The sequence below is a fragment of the Artemia franciscana genome, chromosome 9, assembly GCF_032884065.1.
Source record: "Artemia franciscana chromosome 9, ASM3288406v1, whole genome shotgun sequence".
Classification (NCBI taxonomy): Eukaryota; Metazoa; Arthropoda; class Branchiopoda; order Anostraca; family Artemiidae; genus Artemia; species Artemia franciscana.
This window is the reverse complement of record NC_088871.1, coordinates 26,258,284-26,285,796: the sequence shown is the minus strand read 5'-3', so window position 1 is coordinate 26,285,796 and position 27,513 is coordinate 26,258,284. Positions and strand designations below refer to the sequence as shown.

General features: G+C 34.6%; 1 protein-coding gene across 4 annotated transcripts in view; it reads left to right on the top strand.

The window, feature by feature from the left end:
* The window catches only part of LOC136031204 (sushi, von Willebrand factor type A, EGF and pentraxin domain-containing protein 1-like), a 196,603-nt gene that overhangs the window by 46,741 nt on the left and 122,349 nt on the right, over nt 1-27,513 (top strand). For all 4 annotated transcript variants that reach the window (XM_065710568.1, XM_065710569.1, XM_065710571.1 and 1 more), the window contains exons 4-6: nt 2,429-2,608; nt 12,173-12,364; nt 21,578-21,754. In XM_065710568.1, coding sequence (XP_065566640.1) covers nt 2,429-2,608; nt 12,173-12,364; nt 21,578-21,754 — 549 coding nt within the window. The remainder of the gene's footprint in view (nt 1-2,428; nt 2,609-12,172; nt 12,365-21,577; nt 21,755-27,513) is intronic.

Sequence of the window (27,513 nt, the reverse complement as noted above, 5' to 3'; positions counted from 1 at the left end):
CACCTGAATTTCCTTGGCTCTTTTGACACAAAAGCTCAAACAAACTTTCCTTTCCCGATAAAAATGTTGTATGCGAAAAATGGGCAAAATGTATAACTTACATTCCTCTACCCAAGGGCTCTGTGTGGGAAGTGTTATCCCAGAGACATAGCTATTAAGCTTTTCAACTATGCTGAACAAGATGGCTACATCAAGATTTGATCTGATGTTTCAGGGAGGAAAAGGTACACAGGAGGGAGACTGGCTGCCCTTTGACAACTTTTGATTTAAAAAAAAAGCACCAAAACTTTTAATGTTCAATCGAATGAGCGCCTTCCAAAGTTTCTATGACTTCTTCTTCCATGCTAAGTGCCTAGGCAAAAAAGAACAACAAATACATAACATATTGTGCTCCCTTCGCTCTTTACTTATGCAGCGCAATAGTGCTGTCAATGATGAATTGTCACAGAACCATTGGAACTGGCAAATTGGTGTCAAAATGAATCAAGCTAAAGCTGTTGACTGACTCGGTATAAAATAAAAACAGTGAAGGTCTGACTTCGTGCAAAAGTGAGCTAAGTCCTAAGTCAATGCAAAACGAATTTGTCCTGGCTGAATCCAAACAAGTTAAGTGTATTAACTGGCCGAAAGACTCGAGCTAAATCCTGACTCGGTTTGAAAAGGAACTAAGCTCAAGGTCTGGACTGACTTCGTGCGAAAGAGTTAACTTCTGACTCAACAGAAAGATGCACGAAGGGCTGACTCAAATCTGTAGTAAGTTAAGATTTGATACAGTGCTAAAATTAGTCAAGTCTAGGCTGGAAACTGTTTAGTGCAAAAACGAGCCCAGTCATGACTTGGACACGAAATTTTTGTAGCCAATGACAAATAAAACACAAGATTATGAGTGATGTTGGTTATAGAGGCATTCGTGTATTTTTTTTTTTTGCTATTGTTTCACAGATTTATTTCTGTGATCTTTTTTTAATACTTAAAAGGTTTTGATATCGATTTTTCTTTTCTTCGAAAAACGGATACATTTTTTGAAGATTAGATCTAAAATCTAGGTGGGTTGAAAAACCCTTAAGGATAGCCGTCTTAATATTTTAAATGGGAATGCAGGTTCTGAAAAGGAAGAGCTTCCTTAGGCTGGAAAATGGAGACAGTGGAGGCGTACTGAATGGAATGAACAGTGCAATTGAGAATTTCACAGGAACAGACTTGGGCAATTTGACATTCAAGGCAAAACAAACAAAGTTCTAACCTGCTCTTCAGAACATAATTTTTTGGTTCGTAATGCCTAAAAAAAAAGAAATCATGCTCAATTCAATGAGGATCAACTTTTTATTACGGACACACTCACTAAATTGAGCCGGGGCTTAGGCTGGATCTGAGAGTAGAAAATGGCAACTAATATTAATTCTTTCGTATCTTTCATTTTTTTAAATCTTTCCTTATTAAATTTATGAACGTTGTAAGCAACGTTGAATGCTATAGCTAACAACGAAACAAAAATTGAAAATGCATGATAGGACCAATGTTTTATTAAGAAAACTGTCTCTAAAAATTTTCGCTTTATTTCGCAAAATTTTCGTCCTCACTTTATTTAACATTTTCTATGCAATAGGTACCAATTCAACATTTTTGTGGGCGAACAATAAATTTGGACACTGTAAAAATTAGATTTGACAGGTAGGTTTTTCCGGATTTCTACATGCCTAGTCAAACACTCTTGCAAGAGTCATTATAGTCTGGCGAAATCTGAAAAAAAGTGCTTTATTATTAATTTCGAAACATGGCAAAACAATTCCAAGGCTTTCACTTCGAATAATGTTCAAGATTAGCACTGCTTTTTTGTTATAAAATAAAATTATTTTACTTAAAACCCTTCATAGATTGTTATCATTAGGATACATTCTTTAAACATCAAGTGAAGGCAGTCAATGTTTATATATATATTTTTTAGGTTTTTAAAATGGCGATGCATATTCTAAGCAAATTTATATGGCGAGCTTCCGTTTTATTTTGTCTAGCTTGCTTAAATAAGAAAAAAGATTATTCATTTTGAAAGCTATTTGAAAGCTTGAAGGTTTTTTTCTAGTTAAAAGCTTGTTCTGATCTTTTTCTATACATTGGTCATGTTAGATTTTCAGATTAAAAGAACTGTGATTTTTCAATGACATTAGTGCGACAAAAATATATAAAATGTAACTAATCTAGGGAACCCTTAATTGTTAACATAAAATTTACTTTTGAATATTCTGTCCTTAACATAACAGTCATGGGTAAAAATGGCTACAATGTATATTCCTAGAAAAGACACTTCTTCAAACTCGCAAGACAATTCTCCCATACCATAGCTTAGAATTTGAAATCCCATATTCCTTTCAAGCTACAGGTTCATTGAGTCGCACTTAATGAATTTGTAAGTTATCTCATTCCCTTCTAGATAAAGAGTGTAAAGAGCCGTTGGCGCCTGAGAATGGTTTGGTACATTCAAATGGACGCACTTATGGTGATAATGCTGTATATTCATGCAAAGACGGGTATCGTTTTATCGGCGAAGAGGTTAGGACATGCCAAGCAGAGGGAACATGGTCAGGACCAGAACCTGTTTGTCAGAAACATAGTATGTATATTTCACCAAAAACTTACTGTTCCCGAGCTTTATATGGATGCTTTCAGCATTGAAGTAAACCAAATAAAGCAGCACAAAGTTTGAAATTTTAACTACCAAAATCAACTATCTCAAATCCGTCATTATTTGTAAACATCTTTCAATGCCTTTCAGCACCGTCACAAGTTAATCTTGAAACCTGCAGTGGTTATTTTATGATAAAGTTTTATTTTTGTCCAAATTTTACGTGTTCTTTATATACAATTTTTATTGCCTGTCTTCATTGTTTTTCAAACCCAAACCCTTCAGGAAACCAATTCTGGTTTTAGCGGTGATGCAGCCTTTGAAAGAGCAACCTTAATCACGGGTACAGCAACAGCTGCAACCATGCAACCGTCTCCAGTGAAGACCAAACCATGGACACGGCCTTTAGTATCTGACATATAGCATCCGAACTGGCTTAAAAGAATTGTTTGGCGATGAATATTTTCCAGTTGAAGTTAATTAACAAATACTATATTTTATTGATATTTAAGCAAACAGCAAATGAACAAAATATTTTATTTTTTTTAAAAAAAGCCTAAAATCCATACGTAAATTAACAAAAAAGTATATTACTGAAATTTCTGTCGTTTTGAATCCTTACCTGGAGGTTTACCACCTGGGAAAACAAGTAAAATTACAACTTTTGCATGGGTAGCAGTGATGCATCTGTCTTTTTTTTTTACCACGGGTGATTGTACTGAACCAGTGATCTTAGAATATTGAAGAAGGACTCATTTGAACCAAAATTAATTTAAAAAAAAAACTTATTCCGGGGGAAGTAAAGAGTGAAATTGAAAGTTAAGACGAACAAAAATGATTACTTCCCAGCCTATCTATATATATATATATATATATATATATATATATATATATATATATATATATATATATATATATATATATATATATATATATATATATATATACTGGTAACGCATTATGTTCCAGGTTCTAGGTTCGAGAGGTTCCAGGTTCGAACCTTGACTTTAAAAACTAAAAAGAAAAAAAAACTAAAAAAACTAAAAAAGCTAAAAAAAGGTAAAAAACTAAAAAATAAAAAATATAAAAATATAAAAAAAAGGTAAAAACTACAAAAAAGTAGTTTTTTTTACAAAAAGTAGTTGGTGGGGGCGAAGCGCCCCCACCAACTAGATGTTGGGGTGGCGCGTTAGTTAAAAACATATATATATATATATATATATATATATATATATATATATATATATATATATATATATATATATATATATATTCACAGGTGGGACACAGGGACACAACTACAATGGCGCGTAACTAATATGGCGCGTAACGACTTACGCGCGCGGGGGTGCTTGGGGGACTTTAAAAACTAAAAAGAAAAAAAACTAAAAAAGCTAAAAAAAAAGGTAAAAAACTAAAAAATAAAAAAAAATAAAAAAAGGTAAAAACTACAAAAAAGTAGTTGGTGGGGGCGAAGCGCCCCCATCAACTACATGTTGGGGTGGCGCGTTAGTTAAATATATATATATATATATATATATATATATATATATATATATATATATATATATATATATATATATATATATATATATATATATATATATATATATATATATATATATATATATATATATATGTATATATATATATATATATATATATATATATATATATATATATATATATATATATATATATATATATATATATATATATATATATATATATATATATATATATATATATATATATCTATTTATATTCACAGGTGGGACACAGGGACACAACTACAATGGCCCGTAACTAATATGGCTTGTAACGACTTACGCGCGTGGGGGGGCTTGGGGGGGGCGAAGCGCCCCAACCAACTAGGTGTTGGGGTGGCGCGAAGCGCCACCCCAACAGCTAGTATATATATATATATATATATATATATATATATATATATATATATATATATATATATATATATATATATATATATATATATATATATATATATATATATATATATAAAACTAATGAAAATAAATCAACTGGTGATATTTCTCTATGTTTGTAGGATTACAGAGAACTAGCGCCTTTCTGAAAACACAAAAGTCAAGCATAAAAACCAGAATATTGACTTAGTCAATACGGTCAATGCGTAGCCTAACAACAACAAACTAATCTATAATACTTTTCATAGTCTTACAGGATCTGTGATATCAGTAGCTGTTAGTATAGGCCACAATTGAAATTATCTTAAAAACTTGGGGATAAAAATTATATGTTTAAATTCATTAAACATCATACAAAATAGTAGATTGATTTATCAGTTAACATTTTGGTTTCACCTAATATTACTAGAAATTAAGAACATATCAATCGTAAAATGAACTCTGGAAATCCATTTATTTTTCTCTAGAAATGGAGGATTTCAAGTTGTGATACAAATTATAAAGCGAGTCTGTAGTCGTTATACTAATAAGATTCTTTTACTTCGAACTTGTCTGCATAAAAAAAATAAAAACCATGAAATTTCTTTTTCAGATCCAAAATGGCAGTCAGTCATTGAACTGAGCTCACTGTGCAGAAGCGATGCCAAATTAAACAAAAAAAAAGAGAAAAATAAATAAAGGAACAATCTAAAAATGCTTTTGTTTTATTCTGTTAAAAGTGTCCTTAAATGGTTTACATTTTCCGTATAGAAATGGCTATTTTTTGTGTTTTCAGTAAAGCGCTAGTTTTTTGTAATCCTACAAACATAGAGAAATATTACCAGTTGATTTATTTGCGCTAGTTTGATTGATATTTGTTAAATAGGCTGGGAAGTAATAATTTTTGTCCTTTTTAAGATTCAACTTCTGTCTTTACTTCCCTTAGAAAACTTTGTTTTTTATATTAATCTTCGCTCCTTTTGATTAAAAATTAATTTAGAAACAACAATGCCATGATTTTTTTATTTATACTGAATAATATCCGTTGGTTTTAAATTTTGATGTTGCTCCCTTATTTCAGTTGAAAACATGTGTATTTGATATAATTTCTAACCATCCCCAATCAAAGAGAGACAAGACATCTCTACTCGTATTAAGGAGCTGAACGAAGAAGTCGTGCAAGAATTGAAGGAAAAAATAAGTTCAGAGTGGACAGAAAAATCAAAATGTAGTGTCACTTCTTTTCGTATTTTTCTTTTAAAGAAGAAAAATCTTTAATTCTTTGTTTAAAAAAATAAATTTGGTAGCACTTAAGAAATTAGCTCTAGGCAGGTAGCTTTGACAGAAAGGTTAACTAAGCTGACAGGTTGGCATATCGATATGCTTGCGGAAATTTTGCTAGCTCAACAGAAATGTGACTTTAGGCTTAGGGAGTTGTTTAACCTGTCCCTATATAGAACTAATTACATAGAAATAAATACAAATTTCAAAAAAGATCATTTCTTGTGTAGGTATGATAAATGGTATTATAAACTAAGTTTGTTTTCTTTCATAAATTTTGGGAAGAATTACCTGATTCTCCTGGAGGGAGCTGTTTTTATTTGTCTTTCTTCCTCTTTGGATGCACAATCTTACGTATGGAGAGAGCATTCCGCCGTAATCGTCAAGTAAATAATTTGAACAAGTACGCATAATAATAAATGATCCTTCTTTTAATAAACAACTTTGAGTAGTTCCAGAACCACATGCTTACGCTTCTCCAACCACTAAATGGCAAGAGGTTGGGGTCAAGGTTGCAATTTTCTATGGGGCAGAGGAGGCACTTCTCCTCTCAGACCTCAGTTTCTCCCCAGACCACAGTTTGCCTCCCTCCCCAGCTGAAAATTAGTTTCTCCAAAAATAGTGTCAAAACAAAATTAAGCCTGCATAATTCAAGCATCCACTGAAACAAATCAGTTTTCCTTTGTACCATATTTGCCGGTTTTGATATTATGTGGCTCATTTTCTAGTTTTCTCAATAATTTTCATTTTTATTTGAGAAAATTGGCTTCATCCTTGACCCCCCCCCCCCAACAGGATTTTAACAAACTTGTGCCATTCGATGGATTTACTGATCTACTAAGGCTGTTGTTGCAAACTATGAACTGGATTACCCAGTTTTAAATCAAAATCCTTGACAAAATACCTTCCCGGGTCATGCTTTAAAAAATGAGTGCATCACATTTACAAAAATAGTGAAATTGTCTGAAAATGATTATATAGAAGGGACAAAACCGTGATTGAAAAAAAAACAAGCAGGAATCGAATGCAAGAAACTCTAATTAGAAGTCCAACGCTGTATTAAGAGAACCAAGCCTCTAATAACCTAATCTTATATAATGGTGTTTTTACCTTGATTGTGCAGCTTATTAGGGGGGCTTGGTGGAGGAACATACGGTAGATGTTCTTGCAAACCTTTATTTATGGGTTTTGGACCATAATTATTACAATAGTGATTCCATTTTATACTTCCAGGCCTTTCTACTTAAGAAGTGACATGAAAATTCTTGTTTTTAGTGCTACATCACATTTGCAGATGGTAGACTTGATAAAAATCACGTAGATAGGAACAATAGCTTTCAAAGGAGCCATTAAACGTCACTTTAAGAAGTTCTAGTGGGCCACTAGCCGCAGTTCTTCCACTTTGTGGTACCAAAAGTGCCGTTTTTAGTGTCATTTGGAAGTTGCTGATGTTGGAACTTATAGGAAGGACGTAGATATGAGCAATATTGTTTATATGAATAATCAACAATCTATCCAAGATACCTGCGATACCTATACGCCCAATAACAATAGGCCCATACCGATACGCAATTAATGATGCCTAAATCTATTTCACGGTAGCCCTTTTCCTTCGAATCCCAGTCCTGAAACTCTTTTTGAAACTTCTCCGAAACGCAGGTATTATTAAATTTCTAAGAGATGCTGGTTTCTGTTACATAATAGGGTTTGTTTGCTTTCCCTTGTTACGTGCAGTAATAGGGAATGTTTACCTGTGATAAGAATGACGTTATCTCTCGTGACATGATAGATTTATTGGGGTTGATGTAGTCTCACCTGACTTGGTAGAGGTCAGGACCTCTTGGGGAATCCCCACTTGTAACTGAGCACAGCGCACACAAGGGTTTTACATGATAGCAGTTTACACGTGAGATGTTACGTAATGACATCGCACACATGGGATGTTAAGTAATAGAAGCGCACATGTGAGGTGTTACGTAATGACGGCGCATATATGGGTGTTATGTAATAACGGTACACACATGGGATGCTGCGCAATGGGAATGTACATGTAGGGTGTTGCGTAATGACGGTGTCCGGCGCCATAAATAGTTTGCCCTGGTCGCGTGAATTGCTCGGACTAACATGTTCTACAGCTTAAAATAAAGGTGGGATGTCTTAAAAGAAATTTGTAGTAGAGGGGGCTGAAATCTAACGCCCAGTCTAAGAAACGAGACATTTCCATTAAGCACTCCCAGAAATGTCTCTTGATATGGCTTTTGATAAATCTACCCTCTTAAAATTTGCCCTCCCCCCTCTGGAATCGCTTGCTATGGTTGGCTAGCCTTATATTGCCAGGGTGGCGTGAATATACATGGTCTTTACTCAAAGAAACGTTACATTTTAATTAAGATCTCTCAAAAATAACCGAATGCAAAAATCTGTCTCTTTGTTTTTCGGTTTCATTTTTTTTACATGTGGTTTTGCTAGTATCAAGATTGAAATTAATGGAATGTAACAGGTAGGCGCATCTAATAGAGCAATAGAGACGAGGCATTTTCATTAAGAACTCCCAGAAATATATCTTAGTATGGCTTAAATTTACCTCTAATAACACATCTTCCCCCTAAAATTACTTTCTAGGGTAAGCTAGTCTTATATTACCATGGTGGCGTGAATATACATAGTCTTGGGTCAAAGAAACGTGATATTCTGATTAAAACTTTTCAGAAACAACTGAATGCAGAAATCTGTCTCTTTTTTCTTCGTTTTATGTTTCATTTTTACGTGTTTCGTTTACATGTCTCGTTTACAAGATCTAGGTTAATGGAATGTAACATGGAGTCGCATCTAATCGAGCAATAGAAACTAGGCATTTTCATTAAGACCTCTTGGAATTAGTTGTTATGCCCTCCTGCCTTTCTGTAATTCATGGTTCTGTTTTCTCATATCTTATCCTATGTGTATCTATGTGTATGTATAAATGCTCTTTCAAGATTGCCTCTAATATAAGTAAAAATTTATGTGTAGTGAAGAGGAAAAGAAAAACTTTTGATCGTATATGAAGGTCTATCATATTCTATCCAGAATGATGCTCTCACTTTTATTTCATTCCTGATCGCAGATTCAAGTTCCAATAAAGTAAAAGACTCTAATGCTAAAAGTGCGCTAAGAAAAACCCCAAGTATTATCTGATAATACCCTCTAAAGCATTACTTAACAATCAGGTGAGAATTTAATGTAACAAAATTCTAGTTATCAGTTTTCTACCCTGCTCGTCAACTATTGCAACCATAGGAAAACACACAATCCATTAAATCATTCTAGCAAGCAGGATAGGGGATACTCCTTGCGTAGATTAGCTTATAACTTAGAAAGTATTATTTAAATAACAATAATACTTGAAATGCTTTCACAGTCCAGCTGTCTAACGCTCCTTTCCATTGAGGGAAACTATGAAGGTTCCCTGAAAAACACGTCTTGAAAGAAAATGATATTTCAAAAAAAGAAAAAAATGCCTTGAAAGGAAATCAAATCCCAAAGAAAAAACGTCTTGAAAGAAAAAACATACCTTGAAGAAAAAATCTTGAAGTATTATATAATAACCGAGCATGTACCGTCATTACGTAACATTCCATGTATGTGCCGCCTTCACGTAACATCCACGTGTGCGCCACCATTACGTAACTTCCCACGTTTGCGCTGTCATTATGTAACATCTCACGTGTGCGCTAGCATTGAGTAACATCCCACGTGTGCGCTATCGTTACATAACACCCCAAGTGTGCCCCCCGTCTTTACGTAACATCTACGTGTCCACCTTCATTACGTAAAACCCACGTGTGCTCTGTGTTCAGTTACAAGCGGGTATCCACCACGAGGCGCTAAAGTCAAGGATTTCACGCGAGATTACGTCATCCTTAAGACAGGTAAACATTTCCTATTATGTAACACAAAAAGAAAACATTCCCCATTATGTAACATCCAAGGAAATCCTGGAGTAAACAAGCCCTATTACGTAACAACAAAAAGCAAACAAAATTTATTATGTAACAACCAAACCCCATTATGTAACAAGCAAAAGTACACATTCCCTATTACGTAACAATCAGGTGTACTAAACCATCACAGGTTAGCTATAGTATTGCATAAGATACAGTTGCGCGCAATAACGTCATGAGGGGTTAGTAGCTCCATTTTTACACCCCCTATTTCTCGTCTAGAAGTAAGTGGGCAGTCACTTCTTACGCGTGGTATGTCCGATATCGATACAGCGTACATCGCTTACCCCAGGGACTATTGAGGGCCATGTGATAACTAAAACCATAATTAGTGGATCTTTGAAATATTTTGAAAAAAAGGCTATCAAAAATTTTTATGATATAACTGTGGGGAGAGACTGTGTGGCTCCGTTTTCAAGGTGTTTCGGGCGCTTCTTCAAATCACTATAAATTTATTTTGGCAATAAAATTATACTTTAAAGATTAACCGAAAGAATAGTTACCATTCCTGATTCAGTGCCAGATTGCATTTTTTTTCACTAGGCAGTTTTTTCTAAGCCGCGTTCCACATCTTTTGGTTACCCTGGGCTATGGTTCGCTCTTCACTAGGTTGCAGGTACTGATACAACTATGATTAAGACATCTATTGTCCAGTTTAAGTGTTGAAATACATCATGTCCAAAAAAACTGCCATCTTAAGCCATTTTGTGCCACAAAACATCTTTTCTTGCAAAATAGGACCATAAAGCTATATAGTGCATATTCTGAGTTTGCAAAGCGATTTGTTACGATGAAAAACCTAGCCTGGGGATTTACAGTCTCACATCTTCAAAACCGAGGCAAATCGCGTTTTGGAATATGTACTCTCCTTAGAAGCAGGGATACTAGGTTATTACGATAGAAATCATTTCGATGGTGATAAAAAGTTCTTACAGTATTTTTTAGTCACAAAACAGATCATGCCACAGTAGAATTTTATTTCCTACAACAAAAGAACAGTTTTGTCCAAACGAGCACAAATATCAGCGAGTAAAAAATCTGGGATATCCAATGAATCGCAACTTATTTGAAATCTAAATATAAAATCCACCCCTCTCCAAAATCCCCCCTCCTTGATGCTCAAGCATTGCTTACAGATTTTTTTGTAAGCCGTTTTTCCGCCGTCTTAATTTTAATGTAGTCCCTCTCCTTTTATAGTATACCAGATAAACACATTAAATTAACAATTCTCTGTACAAGAATCGAACAAGATTTTTTCAAGTGAAAGTAAATAGGCGAAATTAAAACTTAAAATGAACAGAAACTAATCCGTATGTGGGTTACCCTTTGCCTTCACCGAGTTTTAAAGTGCTGTAAGAACTTTAAAAGAGCGATTTACTGAAAACACAAAATCGACACTAAGAAACAATTAGGAACAGAAAATAAGTGCCCTGAAAAAAAAGACTAATTTATATGGCTTTTAATAGTTTTTCACCTGCCATAAAATCGGTTAATTTTATCAGGCAATTTTAATTCTCTCAAAACTTCAAGTAGTATCAGTAATCAGTAAAGTGCTAGTTTTTCAGAAGTTTAAAAATTTTTGGAACCGTTACGAGTCAGTTTTTTTTTAACCACTATTGTAATATATATGTTGCATAAACTGGTAAGCAATAATTTTCGTTCGTTTGGTATTTCGTCTTCACTTTAATATTTTTGCTGCAACGTTTAGAATACTTGGGAATTTGATTTTTTACTTTCAGCTTTTGACAGAAAAAACAGTAATAAGGGCCTCTTTTACAGTAATGAGTTGCCTCTTTTAGAGTGTATTCCCTTGCAAGAGTACCCAGCTTTCTTGAGTTTGGTACTCTACACGTGTGAGTTTTGTGCTGTCTAAAAATCTATTAGAGCATCCTATGCTGCCCTTTCTGATATTTTAGTCATTTAAATAAGAACCCTCGCTACAGTTACCTTAATATTTTAAAGACCCTGCTGTGAAGAGGCCATGCTAGGGGATCTCTCCAAAGACAAAGCGATCTCACCATCTTTGACATACCTGGTGTAAAGACTAGTAATCTCGACACTTAGCCTCAGTGATTTTAATTTTGTCAGACAGATTTTTAGATTAGGTAAAACCACTATGACTCGACAGTTTTTTCCTCTTTTTTTAGGAATCATCGATGCATGTCTGAACAATTTATAACTAATCACTCCCTCTCCTAAGAGTTTTATCAGCTGAGAGATAATCACTTAAATGGTTCAAACTTTTAATTCTAGGTAGAAGCCAGACCTACAAAATGAGAGAGCCATATGATATTTATAATGCTTTTCAAATTCACCCAAAGAAACATGAGTTCGTGGAAACTAATCTCTAACAATTCTTTTATCCTTAGCGCAATGTTCGGATCCTCCTTTAATACCCCATGCACGCCACGACGGCCCAGGAGATCAGCACTTTTACACTATTGAAACTGAGCTTCAATATCAGTGCTACCCTGGGTATTCTACAAAAGGCTTTGTTGGTGCAAGATGTTTACACTTTAATGGTACTGCAAGGTGGTTTGGCCCAGATATTAATTGTCAACGTGAGTATAATAACTAAAATTATATTCTCACCTGTTAGTATAATAGTTTATTTCATTCTGTAAAGGAAAATACATATATCTACTCTTTTTAAACGTATAACTATATATATATATATATATATATATATATATATATATATATATATATATATATATATATATATATATATATATATATTGTAGTCTATGATTAAAACCTTTGTTTTAAATATTCTCTATGTATTTCTATCTCTTTGTTCAATGTTTCTTTTCATACCTCTAAACAAACTAGTATTTAGTGTTAATCTTTTACGCATGTATGATTGTATCTTAATCCTCATTTCCTACTCTTCATAACCATCATAATTACTAAGTGATGCCATATTGCTTGGTGACATACAAAATGGTTTAACCTATTCAAATAGTCACAAAGAATGCATGACTCCAAAAGATGGTTCAAGACCAATCTTTTTGATAGTACAAAGCTTAAATCCCTCGTTATAGTGGTCAGAAGTGCAAGGACTAAATATTATGCAGATATATATATATATATATATATATATATATATATATATATATATATATATATATATATATATATATATCAATTTTTTGTAGATGGTGAACAGCTTTTTTTTATTGTTGCGTGGTTTTTATAACTTACTATTTTTTGTATCAATATTTTTACATCGTTTTAACTTTAACATATCTATTAGAACTTCAAGCCTCACTAGATTTCAGATTAAATTTAATTGTTGGGGTTCCCTTTAAAATGCTGATATTTTTTGGTTTTTAAGTTTATTGGAGCAACCTATTATGCGCCCCCCATTAAGAAAAATCCTAGATCCGCCCCTTGGCGGGTACCAACAATAAACCATATGCGATTTTTCTGGAAAACATCTTGCAAATTCTGCTTCGTCTTTCGGAGTGTCCACACTTCAGAACCATGCTTGAGCATTGTCACCACTGTAATTCTCAATATTCTAGTCTTGGTTTGCAGACTAATCTATTATTCCAAAAAATTTTCAACTGATAAAAAACACACAGGGCCTTGACAATTCTACTTTCAACAACCCCACTGTACCCACCGTCTTTAATAGTAATACCACCTTAGTAAGTGAAGCTGTCCACTTGATCGATCTTCTCGTTGCCCAACATCATCTGTTTGGCGCTTGTATAATAAATAAAGTAAAGCAAATGTGTAGTACGCTAGATAGCATCACGCAACAGATAAAATAGGCTCCAATTTCATGGCCAGTTAATGTTTTTTTGAGACAGCCGTCAACTCCTTTGCCTTACTCGGTCGTTGTGAAAAACCCTCCTAAGTCCCTTGAAACACCAGATTTCTGTCAACATGACAGAACTTTATTCTGTCTACATGTGGAAAGGTAAGTGATGATATTGTTGAGCTAAAGAGATATAAAGATAAACTTAAATTATGACCAAGTCAAAGGACTCTGCCAAAAGCATAGATGAATTTTACTTCTTATCTTGCCGTTGCTGCAAATGCCATATTGTAGACCAACTATCCAACTACTGTCCTAAATACTGAGGCCCCTTTACAGTGTGCAACTAATGACTATAAAAGTACTAAGGAGCATCCGTGCATACAGAAAAAGTGATGTGTTGTATGCAAAGTTTCAGGTCACTCATGCTATTCAGTATCCTGTCCAGATAATAAGAAGTTAATTTCAGAGCAGAACAGATCCAACAGAATATGATGATTACTTAAAGACCTCTCTCTGTTATTTTTTAGAAAGCAAGTGGTGGGTTCTTGATCAAAAGCTTTGGAGAAACTGTGTGAACCATATAACGTGATTCTGTTTACGGGAGCGTGTTTTGCCGGACATCAACTCTCAGCTATTGCGCTCTTCTCCTAATGTAACAGTACATCTATCCCCAGCCGGAAGACTTCAAGCAAAAGGAAGACCAAACAGCAGTCTAACCATTTTGGCGACTTGCCAATCCGTATCCGATGTGTAATTGCTATCTTGCCATAACAATTGATGAATTTATTATAGTTAATCTCTATCTTCCAACAAGTTACAAAGCTTCTGAAAGAAAATTTGCTATTACTTGCAGAAAAAAGGCCGAATAGTCAAAAAACATAAAAAAGATGAGTAGAGAGTTTATGCTTATCGGTGAAGTTGATTTTGACTTACTCCAGAAATCAAGTGCAAGAACCGAAATTTTATTTTTATTTCACCATCTGGGTATACGGTTTTTCCGAAAAAATAAAAATTACATGTTTATTTTCATTTTTGTAAGCGCGTCTTACCTTGACCACGCAGTATTGCTCCGTCTTCCTGATTCAAATTTAATGGTTGAAGTTTGTCTGGAAGATACCATATCTCTATCATTATATATCTTATATTCCTATAGTGATCATATCCCTCTGTCTCTCTTAATTCCCATAGATAGTGCTCATTCTTCTGAATTTGATAAAAGAAAATCAAGATCTTGTCATAGTAAGTGATAAGGATGATAAGATTGATAAGGATGTTTTCAAAGCGGAATGCGACCGAATATTGAATAGAATCCGAGTTTTGTTTCAGCTCCTTCAGTGTCAACTTCGGATGGACCAGTCCATTATATGGATTGAACCTAATCTCTATTGGCACAGATTGTTCAAGCCCTGAAAATCGCTGAGATGTACCTAGTCCCTATGAGAAATAAAAGACTGGGCACTAAGAAATTTGGAAGGTCTAGAAAAAAACCTTAAGCCCACAGGTCAATCATCAAAATATTGGCTTCGTTTGAGGAATGAGCGTGAAAAGCCAAAAACTGGAATTACTAATACTTTGCGGATTCTTACCGCAAAGTGGAAGCTTAAATATCATCGAGTTGCTCAAAGTGTTTTAGTTGCAGAAACAATAACGAACGACCCCAATAAATTATGGAAGACTCGTTCGGCAAATGAAGAAAAAATTAAAAATAATTACAATATCAGTGAGTTACAATGGTTTTCATATTTTATGAGGCTGTTTGCTGAACCTGATGCTAAAAAGGGGTGAGAAACTTCAAAGTGAATTAAATGATAAACTGCTCATTCCTGGGCCAAATGCCTTTGTAGTTAGAATTATAGATATAAGTGACCTTTTGCGAAAACTTAAAAGGTAAAATTCAACGGGTTGTGATGCATGTGCCCTTCATTTTCTAAATGTGTTTTATAAGCTAATCTCTGATCTTTCGTTGCTTTACCAAATGTGTTTTTTTGGACTGATATAGTTCTAGATTCTTTTTGTTTAGGTCTTATGTCACCGATCCTTAAAAAGGGAAGGACCCATACGAGTGTTCGTCTTTTAGACCTATTTCTGTTTCTTCTGTATTTGTTAAGGTTTTTTAATTACTTATAATTAATAGTCCTTATTATATGCCTCCCTATCAGTTTGGATTCTATCCAAAGCTTGGATGTTTCCATGCTCTAAGGTGTTTATGTGATTTACTCGTTGATGCTGATGAGTGCGATGAGACCCTTGCCTTTGGAAAGTATTATTTTAGTAAAGCGTTTGACGCGGTATTGCATCGCCAGGCAATGAATGAGCTTGAATGAATGCCGAGAGGAATGTTAAACTCAAAGGAAAGATATTACGTGCATCTCGGTTGTATCTGCAATATCCCAGGAGTGGTTAATGGTGCTTGGTCAAACTTTTAGGGAATGTTGAAGGCGATGTTGAAATAAGATAGAACATGCTAATTGGAACTAATAAATTAGAATCATATATCCCAATTGTTCTGCTGGAGGTGTGAAAAACTAGAGAAATATCCATTATGTTAAACAAAACTTTAGCATAAAAAACGAAAAGAAGTTAACAAAAAAAAAATCTGAAAAAAAAGTTTTTCAAAGAAAAGTAAAGACCCAGATTAAAACTAAAACCAATAGATAATAATAATTCAAATTCAAAACGACCAGATATTACTTTTAAAGAATAAATGAAGCCCAAAACGAACAGAAACTAAATAAACAATCATAATAGGCATAGGAATAACAGGCAGTAATATAAATGAATAAATAAATCTCTTAAAGGCCAAAAATTAATTTTAGTATTCAAGTCAAACTTAAGACAAACAAAAAATACTACAAAGAGGATTTGAATGCTTCCTTCCAGTGGCATCATTTGGGGGGCAAGGGGGTGGGCAGTTGCCCCGAATAATTTGGAGACAAAATTTAATTCATTAAGTAACTTCAAAACTGTTGCTGATTTTAAGCTTCAAATTCGCTCTTAACTTTGACCAGATAATTTTCTTAATTGATCCTAGCTCGTTTTTAATGTAAAAATCACGAAAAATAGTGGTTGATTACGCTTTTTCATTAACATGTATAAAAATATACCATCTTTGAAGTCTTATCGTCATGGAAATAGGTCATCTACTTCTTATACAAGTTCAGCGTAACAACAACCACGGAGAATTTTGCTCTTGTTGGCAGGTCTTGTGGTTGATATATTTATATTGAGAAACAAGTTCGACTGTTTTGAATATCCGAATTAGACTATGGTAGGCTAATTTTGCATTTTAAGCTAGATCGAGCAATTATTTGATACTTGGTCTTGACTACATAAGGCAGTGCCGAAGGAAGTCAGCCCTACAGAGATTTAAGAACACAAAATCCCGAGTATTGAACGATATTACGCTTTTGTTGCTATTGAAAACATTATCAGTGGTGCCAATCATGGGGGGAGGGGGTATTTACCACCTGGATTTCCTCCCATCCCTAAATTTCAAAAATTAATTTTTATTTGATATTTTCATAGAAAAGACAATACGTATAGAATTGTGGTGTTTGAGAAGGAAACATGTTAAAAACAATTCTTAAACCCACTTCATAATGTGTAGAATAATCGTAGTTTGACTGCAGCTGCGCTATAGATTACCACAACCTACCTCCCCTAGTATACAATTATAAAACCCAAATTGTATATTTCCCGTGTATTTTGCCATACGTCATCCTTGTTTCAACCGTGAAATTAAATAAAAAAGATATTAACTATTTAAGATATTAAAGATAAATATTAAATAAAAAAGCAAGTTTTTTTAACAAAAGTACACGTTGAGAGTATCATACTTTATAAATGGCTTCACAGCTCGGAATTACCTAATAAATGTGGGTTTAGAGGTCCTGAATTGCCCCAGAAATGTAAATTTTAAGTGAAAATAGGTGGGGTTACAATAATTCCGTATGAGAAAGTGCAAGAGTTTTTCAAAAATACTCTGTTGTTTCTTTTTATTGATGTTCTAGCTACAGAGATTGAAAGTAGGCTAGAAGAGAACAGTTTGGGCGTTTTGAACAACTTACGCGTAATCCTAGGTGAAAACGATATGAACGAAGACAGTGTAAGCTTTGTATGTAAATACTATAAGCTCGATTTTGAACGCTGCACCTCTGAGCTACAGTGTTTTTACGGATTTGAGGATATAAAAAAAACAAAAATATTCCAGAAAGAGCACCTGTTTTTGCTGAAAAACGCTTGAAATGTGTGTTTCTTCTGATATTTGATCCATCTAAACAGTACTTCACTATTCCTATGAATTCTGCGTCGTGTGAAAAAGCTTTTTCTTTCATTCGATGGTTGAAAAAGTACTTTTGCAACACCGCAGGGCAAGAAAGATCATCTTCACTTGTACTGTTGACAATTGAAAGGGAAGACATAACAGACTCCAATTTTCGTAACAAGTCTATGTGTATTTTGTGTGTACATTCTTAAAATTTAGAAATATAATAAGATTCGTGTTACAATGTAATATTAGACTTGGAATTATATGTAATAAAACTTAGAATTATAAATATTTTTGCTTTTACTTTGTGTGAACCGCTTATTTCAATACCATTTATAAATATGAAGTAGTAAAGACACGACCAAATCAATTTAATAAAAAGTTATAAATATTATTTCAATGAATCACGCATAGTAAAAGTTTAGCACAACAAATTTGATATCACAGATTCAAATCTGTTCAGAATTGTGTGCAATTGAATGGCACATCACAGAGACTGTTAGAATGGTGCTTGGTTCAACTATAAGATAGAGAATCCTGTGCTGTGATGGGACGTTGGGAAAATGGAGGGGGATTGGCTCTTCAACATTATTGGTGAAGCCTGCTGAAAAAAGCCAAATGTATATAAAATTCACCTTATCCGACTTAAAAAGCTTTTTTAACTATACTACTGTCACCTGCAGCAACTCATTGCTAATAATCTTATTAAAAGTTTGATCACCATTACTTAATTTTTTTGTTTATTTAATGTGTGTTTCTTATTTGTTATGTCTTGTGTAACATTTTAAATTTAACCGAGTAGTGTCTTCGATAAATGGTTTCTGGTCTTCAGTAGCGCTTGGATAAAATTCTTTCCCCCCCCCCTTCTCAATGAAAATGCTGGCGCTACGCACCTGCTTCCTTCTTTCCCCTTCCTTAACCGTTGAAGTCTAAAGTCTACTGCTTCCTTTGCATTTTACTGAAAACAAATTATATTACAAATATAATCTTTTACAAATACAACAATGGAAAATAAAATTTCAAATAAATAATATATTGAATATCTGAATTTTCAGCAATTAGTATCATCATTTATCAAATATTCAGTTTACATTTACTAGATCTTTCCATAGACAGTTCAAGACAAACGAAATTTTCAATGAAACGGATATTTATTGAAAATGCCTCCCTTCCACGCCCCCTTTCCCTCAAAGACATCCAATCAAAATTTCAAGATTTTAAGCGATTTTGCTCAGCATAGTTGACAGGTCCAATAACTATGCCTCTGGGGAATTCAACCCCTCCCCCTTGTTGAATAGTAAGTAAGTAAGTGATAAGGATGATAAGATTGATAAGGATGTTTTCCAAGCGGAATGCGACCCAATATTGAATAGAATCCGAGTTCTGTCTCAGCTCCTTCAATGTCAACTTCGGATGGACTAGTCCATTATATGGTTTGAACTTAATTTCTATTTGCACAGATTGTTCACGCCCTGAAAATCGCTGAGATGTACCTAGTCCCTATGAGAAATTGTAGACTGGGCACTAAGAAATTTGGAAGGTCTAGAAAAAACTTTAAGCCCGCAGGTCAATCATCAAAATACTGGCTTCGTTTGAGGAATGAGCGTGAAAAGCTAAAAACTGGAATTACTAATACTTTGCGGATTCTTACCGCAAAGTGGAAGCTTAAATATCATCGGGTTGCTCAAAGTGTTGTAGTTGCAGAAACAATAACGAACGACCCCAATAAGTTATGGAAGACTCGTTCGGCAAATGAAAAAAAAATAAGGGGAAAAGGGGGACAAGTTGTCCCCTTGTTTTGTGTCGGAGGGGGGTACTAGATATTTTTGGCAAAATGTATTGGAGACTGAACCTAAGCAGTGTTGCAAATGAGCAACGTTTGACAGAACAGGTATTTTCATGTCAATCTATATGTTTTCTGTAGAAAAAAAATAATGTTTTTATGACAAATTGGTTTTAATCACAGATTCTTAAGAGGATGAGAAATTATAGTGAGGAATAAAACATTCTTCCACTGCTCTAACTTGTGTGCTTTTACTTTTCATCACACACGAAACAAAGTCACTCATACTAAGACTATTAAAATCATCACAAAAGAATCCTGATTTATAAGCGGTTAATTTGAATTATGGATTTTTGGATTTTTCATTTCCTATTAAATAATTGAAACTTCAAATTTAGTATTTTAAGCAGAAGCGTGACGTTTTTGAGCCTTTGGTTACATCAGGACAATTCTTGGACAATTTCTTGTTCTCACTCCATTTGTTTCTTAAAAAGTGACCTTCTATATGCTTTTTAATCTTGTTTAAGCCTTGAATATTTAATAAATGAAAATTTAATTTTCTGCTTACGAAGTTGCCTATCAAAGCCTATTTTTCCTTTCGTTTCTTTACACTTGACAGAACAAACAAAGTGCAATCAAGTACATGAGTTGTTTCATAGCAAAAAATGAATTTAGAGAGCACTTCCAGTAAAATGAATTTGCAATGAATTTGCAAGGTATCATGCTTCCCGGAAAGAATACTGATCGAAATATCCCATAAAAAAAGAATGTACTACGGTTTGAACTACGACCGTTTTTTAATTAATTACAGAATATACTAACAAGTACGGAATTAGCTGCCTAATTTGAATGGCAAAAGAAATGCCTGTCACAATGTAATAAGTTGATATAAAAACTACTAGTACCATGAGCAAAAATAATATTGATTTTAATGACTGACGACTGAAACAATTATAATGAACCATATAATTTGAAAAGGGTATATAGCGTATTCATTTAAACATACTCGCTTTGTTTCTAAACTTGTCTTTCGTTGTCTACACCAATATGATCATACGGCTACAATGGAAAAGACTTCGTTTTGCTGAAAACTAATATTAAAAAAAAGAAAAACAATTTTAGGATGGCAAAATGATCCATACTGCGTCTCGGTTTATTACTTATATTTTGTTAATATTATCTTTTTCAAGAACATTTTTCTCAGACAAAAGAAAGACTACCGTAAAAAATTTCTCAGTTGAAAAAAAGCTGTTCATTTTGGAGCAAATTTATTGCTGAAGTTAATTGGATTTGCCAGTTAAAGACATGACCAATTTATGACATACTTGTCTTTCAAACAAAAACAACTTTCAGGAGGTGTTTGAAAACCAACAACAATAATAAAATCGGTTCATATTGACAATTACATATCGTGACTTGGGCGTACGCGTAAGCTGGCTTTTCTATATGTTAAATCGTTATTAAGAATTAGTTTTAATTTTTATCGTCACTTCTTTTTTTCAAAGGAATTAATACTTCTCCTTTGGTAGTGGCCAAAGCAAAAGGACTTTGTATGTTTAATTTTTTGTGCTCTGACCGTTGATTCATGTGAGTTAATTCTTACATCATTAAATAAGCGTAAAATTAACTGCAAGTAAAAATAAAACTTGTTCTAACACAATATTTGGCCTAAAAGAATTCTTATATGTTCTATTACCTTTAAAAATACTTCGATTGTTTTTTTATTTATGTTAAAATTAAATAATATCAATAATTTCAAAAAATTGCTGACGAAACTGATGTCGCTTTATTTTCTTATCTGTTTTAACTCGACTAAAAGTAAATGTAGAATTGTTATATATGGGGATTGGCAATACCTGTCAGATTTGTGCCTTTCTTTCGAAGCAAAGTACAAACTTACTTGATATAAATTAATATTCTGGAAAAAGTGGATTCAACATTGTTTTATTTCTCAGCTGTTTCTTGTGGTTCTGCTCCAGATATTCTGCATGGGACCCATGAAGGAGACTGCTACACCTTTAGTTGCCGTATTACTTATGTTTGTCAGCCAGGATATGATCTTGTTGGACGCTCAAATAGATATTGTCAAGCAGACGGTTCTTGGACTCCTACGGAACTTCCATCTTGCATCCGTAAGTAGCTAATATAAAGTAAAGTTAGTAAGTCTACCTGGGTAATTTAAATATTCCTAACATTAAAATTAATTCAGTGAATTAGAATAAGCTTCACTAACTCATTTTTAGCGATGTTTTCACTTCAAAGCAAATTTTATTATGAATGAATGAATGAATGACTGTATCTAAAGACATTTTTTAGACCGTATACATACATATACAATAACAAAGAAACTAAATCATGTAACACTCGACTTTCGAATATTAAGACCATTCCGGACAAAAATTTCCCACTGCTACTATTATTTACTTTCGACTTCGATTTCAAAGTTCCAAGAATTTAAGAATTTTTGAATTTAAAAAAAAATGTGGAATAGTTGTGGGAAAAGTCAACGTCATTGGCCAATTGTAGAAAAAAGCCAAGACAGATTGTTCAATTAAGTGGGCAGCCCAGTCAAGGGTTAATTTTATCCCTTTGATTGCCGTTGTTACTGTCTCCCATTTATGCTACCCCTTTCCGTGCATGTGTGTCCCTTCACAAATGCCGAACTAGAGTCTTACCTGTTGGCGAGGTTCTCGCTGGGGAACACACGCAGGTTGACTACGGGTTGACTTACTTGAAAATTTTCCTCTCATGGCTATCACTCGACAATGCTGAACTAGAGTCAACCCTCTCATGTTAATTCACGGTGGGTTGGGTTCAACCTGTTGGAGGTTCTCTCTCAGGTTAATTCACGGTCGAGGAAGGGGGAAGCAGTATATTGACAAATTTGGCAATCTATTTACAACTGATTAGCCCCCGCCAAAGAAATGAATATGAATGGAAATAAGAGTCCAATTCAAGGACTACAAGGGCCTCGTGCAATCTGCCTTGACTCTTATGCAAGTGAACTTGCAATTATAAGCCAAGGGATTTGGGCCAGAAACAAAAAATTCAACTGTCTGTAATTGACTACAAAAAGTGGAGTAGACATGGGCTAGATGGGAACCCCATATGAGAATGAGTATATTGTCGGTATGTGTGAAGCGGATGGTTACTACCACTTGAGCAATGGTCTAACCATTGACGGCTTTAAGGATTCGTGCTTGAAGCGGCAAACATAGGCTCAATGAAATACCCTATGAAAGAGGAATATGGTATGGTGTTGAGGCAGAAAGCTCCCTCTTAGCTCTTTTAACCCCTGACACATGAAAAGAAAATGGTCCAGCCCATTAAAATCACCGCGAATCGGGCAAGTATACTGCATTTCCGGATAACATTTTTTTTTCCCAAACACTATAAAGAGGGAGACAGTTTGCTCGCACCTGCATCTATGACCTCAGGGATTCTTTGGAATTCCTAATTTAGAATAAAAATCTTCGCCATATTTTTAGCCTAAACATAATTAATTGGGTCTGTCTATGTTTTCTCATGGAGAAAAGTCCCAAATCTCCTTTGATGAAAAGTGTGTGGGTTGTGGCGTGCAGACCTAGCATTCGTTTATAACATTGTAGCTGTAGAGTTTCTAATAAATTTGCCACTTCTCGGCCCCACACTTCTCCTCCATAATGGAGGATTGGCCTTATTTTTGAGCTGAACACATTTTTGTGTATCTTTAAGTCACCTACTCCCGTCAAATTACTGTTCCTGATCATTGTTGCCATTGCTGCTTTTCCTCGATTTGCCGTCTTCGAAATATGATTGCTCCATCTTCCGTTCGATGGAATCCTAAGTATGTTGCCTCAGACACAACCTTCACAGCTTCACCATTCAAATTAAAACTCTCAACATCTTTATTTCCTGTTGATTGTCTACGCCAAGAAATCGTCACCTCTGTTTTTTGTGTTAATTTCCAGTTTCTTTTCCTATAAATAAAACACGTGCTACGGGAAATTTGCCGGTCAGCACGGAAAACTGTGTAATCTTTAACCAACAGATCCTCCGAAGGCGGGGACCATGTCTCAATTGAACATGTTACATCACACTTAAAAAAGACGCATTTAGACTCTGTTGTTTTTTTTACTCATTAGGCCTTGGAATTCCTTGTCATAAACTGAATTTGTTGTAACGGCCTACTTCCTGTTCCTCGAAGTTGAAAGGGCTCCTTCTTCTATTTCTGAGTGAGTGGCATGGGGGTTCTCGACCAAAGCCTCGATTTGGTGGGTCACGAGTTACCTTCCGACAATCCTGCCTCTGACGATCTTCGGGGCTGATTATCTCCTCTAAACCTTGTTTGTTCATGACTCCGCTTACTTCGGGTCTCTTACCGTCTGCCTGACTAATAGCCTGGCCGTGTGTAAAACTACCACTATGAATATCCGAGTTTACCTCCGATATTTGATCCCCCCCCCCACTTCGCTTTCGATTTCCGCGTTAGAGTCAGTGTACTCTTGCTCTTGAGATCGCGCTAGTTCTTGTGTTTTATTTCTTCATTTTTTTTCATAACTTTTTCTGATTCATGGTCGTATGTGAACAATTCACCGTCCACAAATAAACGAGGGCCCCTGAATTTCACCTCCCGGTCCTCTTCGATTGCCTTCTGTAAAAGTGGTTTCAGAGCATTGCTATAAATTCTCTCGGCCCGTGTATAGTCCGGAGCTAGTGAGACACCGCAACTCTGATAGCGAACTGAGTTTCGCAAAATCAAATCTCCCAAAAATTTTGTTGTGAACTTCACTAAAACTGGACGGATTTCTCCTTGTTTTTTAGTCTTCAAGCGGAATGCGTCATTTATGTCCCATCTCCTGATCTCAATCTGTGGCAAATAGCAAGAAATAACCTCACTGATTTCCTCCGCAAGTGATCCTCTAGGTGGTTTTAGGGGTTTGTAAGTTACAAAAAATCAGGTTGGACTGTTTTGATTCTTTTTCTAACCTCTCTATGTGCCTCTGCGATTCGCCTACCTTTTTTTATCTGGATGTCTTCCGTGGTTTTCGATTGCGACGCCTCATTTTGCTTCATTTAGGAGAATGTAATCTGCAGTTCTTCCGCTATAGACGCGAGCTTAGAAAGGCCCCCAGCCTGGTTTTCTATATTTTTCAGACGCTGTAGAATATCCAGATTTGTTTCCTGTTAATCAGACATTTTCGCTATTTAAAATTAATTGAAGTTTACTTTTGTCACATAGGGATAGATCCACACAAGCAGTGGCAATCACTTTGTGGTCAGTGACCCGATGGGACGTTGGATCTGCCTGGTCTATTTCCCACTGTACTCCGATATCCAGTGAATTTCATAATCATTCACAAACAGAAAAAGTCGCTCTGCAATTTCCAAGCCTTCCTTATTGCGTATATATTTCACTTATTGCGAAACTTCTATAATCACTGACGATCACTGTATTCCTAACGTAATTTATTGCAAAGTTAAATTCTGCTTAGAAATTATATCGATGGGAAACCATTTTGGTTGACATTTTAGAAGTCAACTATTTTATATTTTAATTGTTTCGCTTTGTTTTAAAATCTTAACATAAATTGTGGAAAGATGACTAGAAAAAATAAGTTATAAGAAGAGAGTCAGAAAAAGGAAAACAAAAAGAAGATAGAGCAAAAAAAACTTGGTTCCTGGTATATATTACGGAGTACTCAGGTAAATACCAGGTACCAGCTTTGACTCTTTCTCTCAATTTTACTTTATAAAACAGTAAACAACTTTATCGTAAACAGCGGGGCGTTGAGGAGGGAACAGCCTCTTTCATACACGGAGTAATTTCTGTTCGTTTTAAGTTGAAACATCAATCCTTACTTCAGTTAAAAAAACATGTTTTTCTATTTAATTTCTGAACATTTTTGAATTGATGCATGTTTGATTTTGGCTCCCCGCACATGAATAATTAAAACGAAATTTACTTATTATTTTTTTTTGCTAAATGGCTTTTTCTTAGTTTTGATCGGACAATTTTGAGAAAAAGGGGTGGGGGAAAAGGCCTAGTTGCCCTCCAATTTTTCGGTTACTTAAAAAGGCAACTAAAACTTTTAATTTTTAACGAACGTTTTATTAGTAAAAAATATACGTAACTTACGAATTAACTTACGTAACGAACTTCTATATTCGTAAATTTTTATTATATATACCAGGGGGTTCGCCCCCTCGTTTATACATTGCTCTTTACATTAAAGCTTTAACTTTGTCCCAATTCCTTAAGAATAACCCCTGAATCACAAAGGCCGTAGAATAAATAGTTGAAACTATTAAAAATACTTTAGCGTAAAGAGCGAGGTATTTAGGAGGAGATGAACCCCTCATATGCGTAGTAATCTCTGTTCCCTTCAAGTTTTAATGCTGCTCCTTACTTTCAGTTGAAAAAACCTTACATTTTTTTAATAATACTAGAAAATCCTGCGCCCCCTTCATGGAATTTCTCTTCCCCAATGACAAATTCCTCCGAGGGAAGATCTTCCCGCGTATCCCCCTCCCCTTAACTCCCCTTACCAAAAAATTCCCCTGAAAACGTCTGTACATATTCCAATAACCATTACTGTTTGTAAACACTGGTCAAAGTTTGTAACTTGCAGCCCCTCTCCTTGGGACTGTGGGGGAGTTAGTCAGCCCCCAAGACATAGTTATTATGTTTTTTTACTATGCTGAGCAAAATCGCTATCTCAAAATTTTGATTCGTTGACTTTGAGAAGAAAATAAGCGTGGAAGGGGGTCTAGGTGACCTCCAATTTTTTGCTCACTCATAAAGGAGACTAGAAGTTTTAATTTCCGTTAGAATGAGCCCTATCACGACATTCTAGGATCACTTGGTCGATACGATCATCCCTGGAAAAAAAAAAATAAACACGCACCCGTGATTGGTCTTCTGGCAAAAAATACGAAGTTCCACATTTTTCTAGATAAGAGCTTGAGACTTCTATAGCGGGGTTCTCTGATACGCTGAATGTGATGGCGTGATTTTCGTTAAGATCCTATGACTTTTAGGAGGTGTTTTCCCCTATTTTCCAAAATAAGGCTAATTTTCTCAGGCTCTTCACTTTTGATGAGTAAAATTAAATTTGACAAAATTTATATATTTAAAATCAGCACAATAATCCAATTCTTTTGATGTATCTTTTAGTATCAAAATTCCATTTTTAGAGTTTCGTTTACTATTGAGCCGGGTCGCTCCTTACTACAGTTATTTACCACTAACTGTTTGATTACGGAGTACTCAGGTCGTTTTCATTGCCCCAAAATCTTATTCATTAAACCAAGTTAATCTTCCTAACACTAGTGATATGCAAAGAGAAGGGATTAGGCCTAATAGGCTTATTAGATTTAGGCCTATCGTTAATGGTGTTAGACTAAAATCATAAGCCACGACAAAATAACAAGAGTGTGCGGATTTATAAACATCAAGTATGTATCAACAATTTATAATAACCTCAATGAGTGAAAGCCCGTATTTCGCATAGTGCTTTCAGTTATTTGCGCACTGTTGGCGCTTGTATTGCTTTGAAATCCTATTCACATAAATTGATTTTCTTACAAGATGATTTGAGAATTTCCTGGATCGAGATGGTGATCCTCAAACTGCCCCTCTCCATTTAATTAAAATTATATTTAAATTTAAAAAGTTAGAATTGAGCGTGATTACGATTTTAAAGATATTGATTTTCAAAAAGTGTTTTTCTGAGAAAGTTTTACAAAGAAAAAGAAGGAGGAAAATAGAAACATAAAATTAGTCAAACTGAAGTCATATACTAAGCAAAACTTAAGGCACACAAACTTACTATTCATGAATAAACAAAATAAAATGATAAGAAATTAAAATGAATAAATAAGTCAAATCTTAAAACTAACAGAAGCCATT